The following is a 14,936-nucleotide window of genomic DNA, read 5'->3' as shown; positions in this document are numbered from 1 at the left end:
CGGGGGTGCTCCCGGCGGGGGGGCACGCGTAGGGACCCTGTGTGCTCTCTCAATAGTAAAGAATGGGGACAAAACATCTTTACCAAAGGTGTCCATTAGCCATTTTTCAAAAAAGCCCAGTGAGTCAGTCCCCTCCGTCCTCTCCGGAACCCCCACCAGTCGCAGATTACTTTTACGGGAGCGGTTCTCTAAATCATCCACCTTGTTCAGTAGTATTGTAATATTTTGCGTGGCTTTTCCCAGCTCCCGTGTTATTGGTGGCAATTTATCCTCCGTCGCACCAACACGCTCCTCCAGTTCCCCCACCCTGGCAGTCACCCCCCGCAGCTCTTGTTTAATACAGGCCATGTCCTTGGTGACAATCTCCATTTGATTACTTAAGAGTGGCCAGTGTGGTATTGCAGGAGTTAATTGCTGCGAGGATTTCTCCCAGCGTGGGCTCAGCAGTCACAGACTCCGGCTGCTCCCCATCCCCCACTCCTTCCTCCTCCAGCACAGGACCCTGTGTCTGCACGTGTCGGGCTGAAGGGGGGCCCAGTTTACTCACTGTTCCCTCCCTGGAGAGATGATCCTCCAGCTCCATGCTGCAGCCAGCGTCTGCCTCAGTCTGTGCACTGGGCGATCGAGCAGCAGCAGAAGGCACCCTTGCATATCGTTCCAGCCTGCCAGCAGCTCCCATCACTCCACTACCGGCCGACTTGTTGTTTGCTGGCGCCATCCTGGATGTAGCAGAGGCGCGCCCCGGCGTCTCCTTATCTTTTTTACTGCCGCGGTTCGACATGGCCCAAGGATCCTCCGCTGTCTAGACGCCCAGGGAGATATTGCAGCCCTCCAGGTCAGTGGGACTCGTCAGCAGTGCCGGTAATCAGGATTTATTGTCGGATCCGGGCAGGAGCTCTCTCACTCCACGTCCTCCCTACATGAGGTCCAGGCCACGCCCCCCCTTAATCCGACTTTTGAAGCAGGGCTCCCTCTGGTGGATACTGCTGGTAGTGGAGCTGGTCAACATGATGTTAATCCAACAGCTGCAGAGGATGATTGGAGAAGTGGGGGTAGTGACTGGGAGTATATAAGCAAGCTTCTCTCAGTGGCTGCTGGTGATACTCCTGTCTGTGCATAGTGAGGATATCTGTCTCCTGCCTGATCCTGCATTTAACAGCTAAGTGTCATTTGCTAAATCCTTTGCATCTGATTTTGCCTTGCTGTCAGGAGTCAGCTGGCTCCCGCCCTGTATTTTTGTATCTTGTGTTTGTTTGCTCAGTCCCCTGCTGTATTAACCTGTTGCTAGCCGCCAGTTCACACCTGAGTGCTGATATAGTGGGGGTGAGGTTGCGCTAACCTCAGTATTTTTGTGCTTCAGTCGTGTTGGAATTTTTAGAGTTTTTGCGAGATTGCAGACAGTGCCTTTTCTGTCCTGTCCTAACTAGTCAGTGTGGGCCCCATCATTTGCTTACTCTAATTTCTGTCTGTTTGTGTTTCATCTTGTCTCACTGACAATATATGTTTGGGGGCTGTCTATTCCTTTGGGGATCTGCTCCGAGGCAGTTTAGATTTCACCTGTCTTTAGGCTTAGTTAGTCCTCCGGCTGTGCCGAGGCATCTAGGGCAATGTAGAAACGCTCCACGGCTACTGCTAGATCAGGGGTCTGCAATCCGCTGAGTGACCAACCTCTCTGGTGTTCTGGTGGCATAGCCTTTAGCACTTTCCTCCTGACCCATTCATAACACTACACATTTCACTTTTCCAGACCCCTATGGTGTCCTCTGCCCCTCAGCTCAGATCGGTGGTCCCTTCCCCCGCTTCCAGGATGGCCAGTGCAGTGGCATGGGGGGGTGCAGTAATAGCTCTACCCCACCCTCCCCCGCCTTTCCTGTGCGGTGACCTATGGGGCAGCGCCACATCCTATTAACTCCCGCAGTCTGCTGGGCATCACCATTTACAGATCTATTCTGCACCTGGTTTCATTGCTCCCGTCAGTCACTGATAAAGCAGCCGTCCTCCTCCTCCTCATATACTGCCCCCATCATATTATACAGCGCTGTGCACTCACAGTTGCTCATTTTCTATCCAGTTAATGCTTCTCTTTTCTCTGCTCTTTGTAGAAACAGGAAGTCTCTTGTCCTTGCATTTATCAATCACTTCTTCACCTGTGTGATGGGTATATGGGCACTGGACTATGGGATGGCGGATATGTATGCTGGGTATATGGGCATGGGACTATGGGATGGAGGATATGTATGATGGTTATATGGGCATGGGACTATGAAATGAAGGATGTGTGATGGGTATATGGGCACTCGACTATGGGATGGCGGATATGTATGATGGGTATATGGGCACGGGACTATGGGATGGAGGATATGTATGATGGGTATATGGGCACGGGACTATGGGATGGAGGATGTGTGATGGGTATATGGGCATGGGACTGAGATGAAGGATGTGTGATGGGTATATGGGCACTCGACTATGGGATGGCGGATATGTATGATGGGTATATGGGCACGGGACTATGGGATGGAGGATATGTATGATGGTATATGGGCATGGAACTATGGGATGGAGAATATGTATGATGGGTATGTGGGCATGGGACTATGGGATGGAGGATATGTATGATGGGTATGTGGGCATGGGACTATGGGATGGAGAATATGTATGATGGGTATGTGGGCATGGGACTATGGGATGGAGGATATGTATGATGGGTATATGGGCACGGGCCTATGGGATGGTGGATATGTATGATGGGTATAAGGGCACGGGACTATGGGATGGAGGATAATTATAATTTGTTATAACTAACCACAGTTAGTTACTATGCCCGGGCAGCGTCAGGCTCTTCAGCGAGTCTAATATATAAAGCTCAAAGTGTGTATGTATGTATGTATGTATGTATGTATGTATCTGTGTATGTCCGGCATTGGCATCCGCACCGTCGCAGCTACAGCCACAAATTTTGGCACAGTCGCACGTCTGGACCCCCGAGAGCGTCCTAAGCTATGTTGTGAGGTGAAATTTTAACCCCACGCATTCCAATTCACCAAACAATTTTGCCCCTATCTACATGGGAAAAAGTGTGTGCGCGTCAAGCCCCACCCCTCATTATGTCATAATGCCCCTATCTACATACTGGGGAAACTGTGTGTATCAAGCCCCGCCCCTCATTATGTGGTCACAATGGTTGCCATGGCGATGCTGATGTCATCATAGGTTGCAAGCCCCGCCGCTCATTATGATGTCATAATGGTTGACTATGGGATGGAGGATGTGTGATGGGTATATGGGCACTGGACTATGGGATGGAGGATATGTATGACGGGTATATGAGCACGGGACTATGGGATGGAGGATATGTATGATGGGTATATGGGCACGGGACTATGGGATGGTGGATATGTATGATGGGTATATGGGCACGGGACTATGGGATGATGGATATGTATGATGGGTATATGGGCACGGGACTATGGGATGGACGATATGTATGATGGGTATATGGGCATGGGACTATAGGATGGAGGATATGTATGATGGGTATATGGGCATGGGCCTATGCGATCGTGGATATGTATGATGGGTATATGGGCACGGGACTATGGGATGGACGATATGTATGATGGGTATAAATTATGGGCATGGGACTATGAGATGAAGGATGTGTGATGGGTATATGGGCACTCGACTATGGGATGGCAAATATATATGATGGGTATATGGGCATGGGACTATAGGATGGAGGATGTGTGATGGGAATATGGGGACGGGATGGAGGATGTGTGATGGGTATATGGGCACTCGACTATGGGATGGAGGATATGTATGATGGGTATATGGGCATGGGCCTATGCGTTCGTGGATATGTATGATGGGTATATGGGCACGGGACTATGGGATGGAGAATTATAATTTGGACGATATGTATGATGGGTATACATTATGGGCATGGGACTATGAGATGAAGGATGTGTGATGGGTATATGGGCACTCGACTATGGAATGGCAAATATATATGATGGGTATATGGGCATGGGACTATAGGATGGAGGATGTGTGATGGGAATATGGGGACGGGATGGAGGATGTGTGATAGGTATATGGGCACTCGACTATGGGATGGAGGATATGTATGATGGGTATATGGGCATGGGCCTATGGGATCGTGGATATATATGATGGGTATATGGGCACGGGAAAATGGGATGGAGGAGAATTATAATTTGCTATAACTAACCACAGTTAGTTACTATGCCCGGGCAGTGCCGGGCTCTTATTGTTGCAACCTATTGTTGCGGGGGGGGGAAGGAAATTGAGGATGGATGAGACCCATGACCTGCAGAGGGGGTGTGGTGAGTCAGAGGAGGATAAGGGGTTTTGTGCGGGAAGTGAGAGTGAGAACCTGCGTCGCACCACGAGTAACGTCAGGCTGCGCAGCAGTGAAAGGGGATGAGTGCAGAAAGGACCGGGGAGTGTCGCCGGGCATGCAGAGCAGAGCAGGAGATTGTTGTGAAAGACACCCGGCTGTAAAGTAGCGTGATGGACTAGGGGCTCAATGGGTCACACCGGTGACTGTACGTTACCGCCAGAAGAGGGAAGACTGATTTGTGAGGAGGGGAAGCTTGAAATCCTCAGCATTGACCTCAGCCGGCAGCCAATCAACTATCAGACTCAGAGAGAAACAGACAACCGAGTCACGATAAGTGAAGCTGATGAAACAGTCTGATTAGGTGAATTACCGTTACCCTGTTTATCTTGCATCCCTTTAAATATATTTCCCTTGTTTTCTTGCGAGATGATCCCTGTTTTGATAAAGTGAATAATAGTTCACCCCTGCTCTGTGAGTCTGTGTCACTGCATCAGAGTACCTGTGTTAAGGCCCTGTCTCACTAATCGAGATCGCTAGCGAGATCGCTGCTGAGTCACTATAACTGTGACGTTATAGCGATCTTACCAGCGAGATCGCTGTGTGTGTCAGTGACCAGCCCCCCTGCCGGGTATCGCTGATCGTGCCCGAAATGTCTGGACATTTCTTCGGTCGCTCATGTCCCGCTGAGTCGCTTGTATAGTCACGTTTGACACCTAGCCTAACGACCTCGTTAGCGACTCAGAAGCAAGACAAGGCGGGGGATTAGCGTTCCCGTTTCCACGCCTACCTCGGCTCCGATTGGTGGTCACTACAGCGTCCTGATTGGCGGGCTTCCTGTTAAAAGAAACTAACAAAGTAGCGCTTCAGTTCTTTGTTCCTGACCCGGGTGTGTCCAAGTTGAAATCCTGTTTTTGTCCAACGGCTGCGACTCTTGCTTCTCTAGCCAGTTAATGGTAGGTATTTTTTGAATGAAATGGAGCTCTAGTACGTCTCCTTCTTTTAAATGCACGGCCAATCAGGACGCGGTAGCATCCACCATTCAGAGCTGAGAGGGCGTGAGAAAGGGAGCGCAATCCACGCCTGTGTAAATACAGTGTCACACAGTACATCCCTCATCGAGGTGTGAATCGTCAATGGAACATGCAATGTGACAGGGTCCCAATGACCACCGACATCGTTACAAAGGTCGCTATGACACGCTAGATCGTTGCTCCGTCGTTGGGTAGATTGGACTGTCTGACATCTCAATAGAGACCACACAGCGATGCGGCAACGATCCCTGTCGTATCGCTGTCGGGATCGTTATAGCGTCGCTAGGTGTGATGGGACCTTTACACAGAATCTTGTCTCCATGTCTATACATTGATTAAACCAGGTCTCAAAAACCAACATGGTTGTCAGATAGCGACAACTCTAGATGTGGTGATCGCAGCTGTTCGTACATACAAGCTTGTAATGCCTTATGATAAAGCAATTCTCCACCCCGCCACAGAGGAGTGATGAAACACTTGTCATGCACTGTCACCTACCTGGTGTCCTCCGCTGTCCTACAACTGAGACCTGTCTTCTGGTACTCCTACATCCAAGACGGCCTCTATAGCGGCAGAGGGGCAACAGCCGTATGTCTGACCCACACCTCCATAGCATGGCACTTACTGACTTACCATAGGGCTCTTTATGCCATCAGGTAGCCAACCTGGATGTAGAAGGACCACAATGCCGGCCGCAATGTAGTAGGAGACCATAAGAGACAAACAGAGGCAACAGGTGGGACAACTCTACATATCACTGTCAGGAACACCGCACTGCACTTGCTCACTGAGCCAGTGAGCGTGTCATGAGTACAAAAACTGTGCACAAAGATACCTGTGGAGCAGGGCAGCAGTGGTGACGATGCATGCTGCAGACTAACAGGACTTAGAGCACGTGACTGCTGAAGGCATTGTCTAAACTCCAGAGAACTAGGAGCTGAGGAAAACTCCTAAAAGGGTAACTAAGGGACAATGTTGCCAAGGGGCATAGACCGACGTAAAACGGATCAAGCCGGGGTCAAAGCACGAGATAGCACGACAGTACCTAAGGGTTAGACAGAATGGATAGTCAGGACGAAGTAATAGATCAGAAAACCAGAACGGGCAATAGACGGTACAATAGGGTCAAACGGTAACAGAGTAACGATAGCCAAGCCAGGAGGTCAGAACCGGAGAACACAATAGTACCAAAACGTGAGACGGAGAACAGAGTGAGGGGACAGACCGAGTCATACACAGGAAGCAAACACGCAAAGCAGTATACACACAGACCAGGGGTCAGACACACAGCCAGAACAACAGTATAGCTGACAGGGAATCCTAGTCTGGAGTGAGTATAAATACCCCTCCCAGATCCAGAGGGAGGCCAGCAAAAGTTAACCCTGCGAGAACAGGTCATTAACCATGTCCTATACCATGACAGTACCCCCCCCCTTAATGGGGGGCCACTGGACCCCCAGGCTTCTCAGGGTATCTGGCATGAAAAGCCAGCACCAGTCGATCAGCGTGCACCGAACTGGCCGTAACCCATGACCGATCCTCAACGGAATATCCCTTCCAGCGGATAAGGTACTGAAGTCTCCGGCGCACCCACCGTGAATCAATGATGTGCCCTACCTCAAACTCCAGTTGACCCTCTACCAATACTGATGGACCCACGAATGAGGGATCTTCTCTAACTGTCCCCACAGGTTTTAATAGGGACCTGTGGAAGACGTTAGATATTTTGAAGGAGGTGGGCAACTGTAATCTGTAGGCCACTGGGTTGATCACCTCTACAATCTTGTATGGGTTAATAAATTTGGGGCCCAACTTCATAGAGGGTATCTTAAGTTTGATGTCACGGGTGGACAACCAGACGTTTTCACCCACTGTCAACGCAGTAACCACCCCCCTCCTCCTGTCCGCAAAATGTTTGAACTTCTTCTGGGCTTTGGAGATGTTCCCCTGCACCTCCCTCCAGAGGGTTTTTAACTGTTGTACCATCCCCTCGGCACCAGGGCAACCCGAATCCATACGGGAAAATTCCCCAAACTGCAGAACAAACCTATAATTGACCTGAAAGGGAGACTTTACAGTAGACTGATTAATACAACAGTTGAATGCAAATTCTGCCATGAGTAATACCTCACACCAGTCTTCCTGTCTGGAGGAGGCCAGGCACCTCAGAATCTGCTCCAAAGACTGGTTGGTGCGTTCAGTCTGTCCGTTGGATTCCGGGTGATAGGCAGAGGAGAATGATAACGTGACCCCCAACTTCTTACAAAATGCTCTCCAAAACCTGGCCACAAATTGCACACCCTTGTCCGACACCACATTCACAGGCACTCCATGCAACTGAACTATGTGCTGTATAAACAAGCGGGCCAGGGTTTCAGCAGATGGTAACGCAGGTAATGGCACAAAGTGGGCTTGCTTAGAAAATCTATCAACTACTACCCATACCACTAAGTTGCCCTTGGAAGGGGGAAGATTAGTGATAAAGTCCATGGACAGGTGTGTCCATGGTTTATGCGGAATTGGCAAAGGCACCAATTCCCCGGCCGGCCGGACCTGAGAGCTTTTAGAGCGAGCACACACCCCACAAGTATTTACAAACCTTTTGATATCACTACCCATAGAGGGCCACCAAAAACACCTAGCCACTGCCCCCCGGGTAGCTGCAATCCCAGGGTGTGCACTTAACTCAGAATCATGAAATTCTTGCAGGAGTGTGAGATGGAAATGCTCGGGTACAAACAATTTACCTGGGGGTTTATTCCTGGGAGCTTGAGCTTGTGCTTCCAGGATCTCCCTCTGTAACTCAGAGGAGACTTCGGCTACAACCACTCCCGGTTGAAGAATGGAGGAAGGAGGTTCTGGAGGGGACACAGAATCAAAACTTCAGGATAAGGCCTTTACATTTTTAGACCCTGGTCGGAATCTAATAGTAAAATGAAATCGAGAAAAGAAAAGTGCCCACCGAGCCTGTCTGGGGGTCAACCTCTTAGCAGACTCGATATAGGCCAAATTTTTATGATTAGTGATGACCGTAATGGGATGAGCGGCCCCCTCCAAAAAATGCCTCCATTCTTCGAAGGTCAATTTAACCGCTAACAATTCCCTATTGCCAACCTCAGTTTCTCTCGGCTGAAAAAAGAAAAAAACATGGATTTTTGTGAGTACTCACCGTAAAATCCTTTTCTCCGAGACGCTCATTGGGGGACACAGGTACTGTGGGTGTACGCTACCGCCATATGGAGGGTGACACTAGGCAAACAACACAAGGTTAGCTCCTCCCCCACCGTATACACCCTCGCCCTGATTGCGGACGGAAGCCAGTTTAGTGCAAAAGCAGTAGGAGAACAACAACAATCAGCCTTACTGCAGTAAATAATATGTCTGGCAAGGGATCACCCTGACACTCACGAAAAGATTGCACATTCATTAAATAAACACGAGCCAACTGGCTAACAGGGTGGGTGCTGTGTCCCCAATGAGCGTCTGAGAAAAGGATTTTACGGTGAGTACTCACAAAAATCCATGTTTCTCCTTCGTCTCATTGGGGGACACAGGTACTGTGGGACGTCCTAAAGCAGTCCCTGGGTGGGAGATTGACTCACCGATCCAAGTTGCATGCACCTCTTTGTTCAAAGGTGCGCCACTGTTGCTTGCTGAATCCTTCTAGCCAGGCTCGCATCCGCCGAAGCCTGAGTATGGATACTGTAATGTTTAGTAAATGTGTGCAGGCTGGACCAGGTCAATGCCTTGCATACCTGTTCCGCCGAGGCCTGATGCCGAAGCGCCCAAGAGGCGCCCATTGCCCGAGTAGAGTGCGCTTTGATCCATGATGGAACTGGCGCACCTCTGATGTGATAGGCCTCCTGAATAGTTAAACGGATCCATCTGGCTATGGTCGCCTTTGAGGCCGCGAGCCCCCTCCTGCGCCCCTTAGGGAGCACGAACAGCGTATCTGTCTGGCGAAAAGGTGCCGTCCGCGACACGTACCTCCTGAGTGCTCTCACCAGGTCTAAGGTGTGAAGAGCTTTCGCTACGCGATGCACCGGTGCCGGACAGAACGAAGGCAAGACAATATCCTCATTGATGTGAAAAGAGGACACCACCTTCGGAAGAAAGGGGGGAGCTGGTCTAAGCACCACCTTATCCTTGTGGAAAACGAGAAAAGGTGCTCGGCAAGATAGGGCCGCCAACTCTGAAACTCGCCTAACGGAGGTAATGGCTACCAAAAATACCACCTTCCAAGAAAGGAACGATAAGGAAATATCCTGCAGCGGCTCGAAGGACGCTTCCTGCAGAACGCTCAGGACCAGGTTAAGATCCCAGGTGTCCATCGGCGCCTTATAGGGGGGGGTTCTAGATGAGAGACTCCCTGGATGAAGGTCTATACCTGCATATTAGTACCAATCTTTCGCTGGAACAGGACGGACAGTGCCGATATCTGTCTCCTAAGGGAGCTCGGGGCCAGCCCCGAGTCTAGGCCTGATTGAAGAAAGGCCAAGATGTTGGGAATAGAGAACGTCAGGGGCGAATGACCCCGCTCTGGACACCAAGTGAAGAAAATTTTCCAGGTGTGATGGTAAATTCTCGCTGAGGTCGGTTTCCTGGCGATAACCATTGTGGCGACCACCTCACGCTCAAAACCTGCTTGAGTTAGAATCCAAGATTCGACGGCCATGCCGTCAAACACAGGGCCCCTGAGTTCGGGTGGAAGATCGGTCCCTGGTGCAGTAGATCTGGGCGCACTGGTAGTCGTCATGGGATGTCGGTGAGCAGCTGCACAAGATCTGCGTACCACGCCCGTCGGGGCCAGTCTGGTGCCAGCAGAATTGCTGGGACCCCCTCTGCTTTGATCTTCCTGATGACCCTCGGAAGCAATGGCAACGGGGGAAACAGGTATGGAAGGCGAAACTGGATCCATGGTAAGACCAACGCATCCACCCCGAACGCTCGTGGGTCTCGTGACCGAGCGACGAACACAGGCACCTTGGCGTTCGCTCTGGACGCCATCAGGTCCACATCCAGTGTTCCCCACCGTTGGCAAATTTGCTGGAAGACCTCGGGGTGCAGGGCCCATTCCCCAGCCACGACGTCTTGTCGGATGAGGAAGTCCGCCGCCCAATTTTCTACGCCTGGGATGTAGACTGCCGAAATTATCTACTGGTTCTTCTCGGCCCAATGAAGCACCTGTGCTATCTCGCGCACGGTTGCCCTGCTGCGCGTGCCTCCCTGATAATTTATGTAAGCCACAGCCGTGGCGTTGTCTGACTGTATGCAAATGGGCCGTCCTGCTAGGAGGTACTGGAAATGCTGCAGCGCCTGCCAGATCGCTCGTATTTCCAACAAGTTTATGGGAAGACGAGCTTCCTGTTGCGACCACTGGCCCTGTGCCGTGTGGTGGCGAAAAACTGCTCCCCAGCCGAGGAGACTGGCGTCGGTCGTGACCACAAGCCAGTGGTCTGGGGGAAACGGCTTCCCCTGAAGGGAGGATCTGGTCGTCCACCACTCCAGGGATTGCCTGACCTGAGAGGATAGCCGGCACCACTGATCGAGGGTGAACGGGTTCTTGTCCCAGGCTGACAAGAGATCGTGCTGTTATGAATGAGTCACCAGAGGAGAAAGCAAAAATACAAGCTAAGTCCAGAAAACCGGAGAGGTTGGTAGCTATCGGATTGCAGACCCCTGATCCTATTCACCACAACTAACAGTAGCCGTGGGGGGTTCCTACGGTGCCCTAGACCCCTTGTCACAGCCGGAGAACTACATGAACCTAAAGAAGGAAAGGGGAAATCTAAACTGCCCCAGAGCAGACCCCAAAGCAATAGACAGCCCCCAACATGTATTGTCGGTGAAAAACAGATGAAAACACAAACACAGACAGAAAGACAGACTGAGCAAACGATGGGGCCCAACTAACTAGATAGGACAGGACAGAAAAGATGCTGGCTGCAATCCGCAAAAAACCCTACCAAAAATGTCCCAACCGTCTGATAGGGAAAAAGGCCCTGAAGTCACTAGACTTCAAAATCACTATATCAACACTCAGGTATATTCTGAAAACAGAGCAAAGAGATCAACTGATCAGAGACAAAAATGGAATTCAGCCAATCCCAACCAGGACTGGCTGAATACAAACACTAAGGAAACCAGACAAAATCTCATGGAATAATAGTAGGGCAAAAACTTAGCTTTTAGTAGACAGGAACTAAAACTGGATGCCAGAGCTCAGAGCAGGAAGGATCACCAGCAAACCCTGCAGGGCGTCGGCTGCCTTATATCCACTCAGAAATTCCAGATGTCCAGTCACATTCCGCCTGTTCAGATAACAGGTTCTTCCCATCCCAATCAACTTCACTACCTCTCTTCACCAGCAGAGGGAGTTCATCAGACATCAAAGGTGAAGGGGAAATTGAACTCACAACAGTACCTCCCCCTTGAGGAGGGGGTCACCGAACCCTCATCCACGCCACCAGGGCGACCAGGATGGGCCCGATGAAAAGCACGAACCAATCTTTCGGCATGAATATCGGATGCAGGGACCCAAGAATTATCCTCCTGGCCATAACCCTTCCATTTAACCAAATACTGGAGTCTCCGTCTAACCAGACGAGAATCCAGTATCTTCTCAACTTCATATTCCACATTACCTTCAACCAATTCTGGGTCAGGGGGTGCCACCACAGGAACTACTGGCTCAACAAACCTCTTTAACAGAGACTTATGAAACACGTTATGGATCTTGAATGTAACAGGAAGAGCCAATCGAAAAGAGACCGGATTAAGAATCTCCAAAATCTTGTAAGGTACAATAAATCTAGGTTTAAACTTTGGAGAAGCCACCTTCATAGAGATATTCTTTGATGACAACCAAACCATATCACCCACCTTAAACCGGGGACCAATGGTCCTATGCCGGTTGGAAAACAACTGGGCCTTTTCCTGGGACAGAGACAACTTATCCACCACTTGGTCCCAGATCTGGTGCATTCTCTCCACCACAGTGTCAACACCTGGGCAGGCAGAAGACTCCACCTGCCCTGAAGAGAATCGAGGATGAAACCCAAAGTTACAAATAAATGGTGACATCAAAGTAGCAGAACTAGCTCTATTATTTAAAGCAAATTCGGCCAAGGGCAAAAATGAAACCCAATCATCCTGATCAGCAGAAATAAAACATCTCAAATACGACTCCAAAGTCTGGTTTGTTCTCTCCATCTGCCCATAGGTCGGAGGGTGAAACGCAGAGGAGAAGGACAACTGAATTCCCAGCTTGGAATAGAAAGTCCTCCAAAATCTAGAAACAAACTGAACTCCTCTGTCAGATACAATGTTCTCAGGAATCCCGTGCAAGTGAACCACCTGTTGCAAAAACAAGGGCACCAACTCAGAGGAAGATGGCAACTTAGGGAGGGGTACAAGATGGACCATCTTAGAGAATCTATCACAAATCACCCAAATAACAGTCATTCTCTAAGAGACAGGCATATCAGAGATAAAATCCATTGAAATATGGGTCCATGGCCTCCTGGGCACCGGCAAAGGCATCAACAACCCACTAGAGCGAGAACAAAGGTTTAGACCGGGAGCAAGTCCTACAGGACTGCACAAAATTCCTGACATCACGAGACAAGGCAAGCCACCAAAAAGACCGACTCACCAAATCTCTAGTAGCAAAAATACCTGGATGACCAGCCAGTGCGGAGCAATGAACCTCAGACATCACTCTCTTCCTTCACTGGTCAGGAACATACAATTTTCCAATGGGACAACGCTCAGGTTTGTCCTCCTGAAACTCTTCCAGAGCACGTCTCAAATCGGGCGAGATGGCAGAAAGAACTACCCCCTCACCTAAGATGGTAGCAGGCTTGGTCACAATAGGAGAATCAGCAAAGAAACTCCTAGAGAGGGTGTCCGCCTTGACATTCTTAGTGCCCGGAAGTAAAGAGACCACAAAATCAAAACGTGTGAAAAACAAGGCCCACCTAGCCTGTCTAGGATTCAAGCGTTTGGCCGACTCCAGGTAAATCAAATTCTTGTGGTCAGTAAGGACCACGACTGATGTTTAGCTCCCTCCAACCAATGTCTTCACTCCTCAAATGCCCATTTCATGGCTAACAGTTCCCGATTCCCCACATCATAGTTACGTTCGGATGGGGAGAACTTTCGGGAAAAGAAAGCACAGGGATTCATTTTAGATGTTAGGCCTCTTTCAGACATCCGGTGTCAGGGGTCCGGCGGCCTGCGGCGAATAGCCGGGCCGCCGGATCCGGCCTGCAGCGGTGACACCGGATGTACATGCGGCCCCTGATGCGGCTTGGAGGACATTTAAAGGAGCCGCAGCACCGGGGGTCGAGAGAGCCAGCCGAAGAGAGATCGGGAGGCGAGAGAGCAGCCAGAGAGACAGCGGGGGACGAGAGAGCAGCCAGAGAGACAGCGGGGGACGAGAGAGCAGCCAGAGAGACAGCGGGGGACGAGAGAGCAGCCAGAGAGACAGCGGGGTACGAGAGAGCAGCCAGAGAGACAGAGGGGGACGAGAGAGCCAGCCAAAGAAAGGTATGGAGCGTATGGAGAGAGAGAGAGAGAGAGAGAGAGAGAGAGAGAGAGAGAGAGAGAGAGAGAGAGAGAGCGAGAGAGAGAAGGGGAGGGGGAGAGAGAGAGAGAGATGCGCGCCGGGCACTTGTGGGGTTAAAACTCATAGTGCCCGGGCATGCGCAGTTGAAAAAGCCGGTCCGGCGCTGCAAAAAAACGTTGCAGCGAACGTTTTTTGCAGACGCCGGACGGCGCATGTTTGCCGTATCCGGCAAAACCCGGAGGCGCCGCATGTCCAACCGGCATGATGCGGCGATCATTACATTCTATGTGAAAAAAACGGATCCAATTCCGGATCCGGTTTACACAAATTTCGCCGCATCATGCCGGATTTAAAAAAACGGATGTGTGAAAGTAGCCTTACAGGATCTTTTTGGGACAAAACAGCTCCTGCACCAATCTCAGAAGCGTCCACCTCTACCTGAAACGGCAGTGAGACATCAGGTTGCCGCAAAACCGGGGCAGAAGTGAACCTTCGCTTCAGCTCCTGAAAGGAAGAAACAGCCTCCGGAGACCAATTCAGCAAATCAGCACCTTTCTTAGTCAAATCAGTCAATGGTTTGGCAATACCAGAAAAATTAGCTATAAATTTACGATAAAAATTAGCAAAACACAAAAACTTCTGGAGGGCCTTCAAAGAAGTGGGCTGAACCCAATCATAAATGGCCTGTACCTTGGCCGGGTCCATTTCAATAGTTGACGGAGACAAAATAAATCCCAAAAATGAAATCCTCTGTACACCAAAAAGGCATTTCGATCCCTTGACATACAGGGAATTCTCCCTCAAAATCCGGAACACAGTCCGAACATGTTCCACATGAGAGTCCCAATCCTTGGAAAAGATCAAAATATCATCCAGATAGATAATCAAAAATGTATCCACAAAACTCGGAAAATATCATTCATGAAGCACTGGAAGACAGAAGGGACATTAGTGAGCCCAAAAGGCATCA

At 50.1% G+C, this 14,936-nt stretch overlaps 2 protein-coding genes across 4 annotated transcripts in view; one reads left to right on the top strand and one right to left on the bottom strand.

The window, feature by feature from the left end:
- Nucleotides 1–14,936, top strand: part of LOC141074931 (uncharacterized) — a 1,026,924-nt gene that overhangs the window by 540,423 nt on the left and 471,565 nt on the right. The window lies entirely within an intron of this gene.
- The window catches only part of LOC141074919 (uncharacterized), a 488,071-nt gene that overhangs the window by 438,854 nt on the left and 34,281 nt on the right, over nucleotides 1–14,936 (bottom strand). The window contains exon 9 of one of the 2 annotated variants that reach the window (XM_073562231.1): nucleotides 8,145–8,255. The exons of the other annotated variant lie outside the window; for it this stretch is intronic. Coding sequence (XP_073418332.1) covers nucleotides 8,145–8,255 — 111 coding nt within the window. The remainder of the gene's footprint in view (nucleotides 1–8,144; nucleotides 8,256–14,936) is intronic. 2 annotated transcript variants of the gene reach the window in all.

This window comes from Dendrobates tinctorius, unplaced genomic scaffold (assembly GCF_039654945.1).
Source record: "Dendrobates tinctorius isolate UK_male_01 unplaced genomic scaffold, ASM3965494v1 ptg000342l, whole genome shotgun sequence".
In the NCBI taxonomy this organism is placed as follows: domain Eukaryota; kingdom Metazoa; phylum Chordata; class Amphibia; order Anura; family Dendrobatidae; genus Dendrobates; species Dendrobates tinctorius.
The sequence above is the reverse complement of the archived record's forward strand: the minus strand, read 5'-3'. Positions and strand labels throughout refer to the sequence as shown.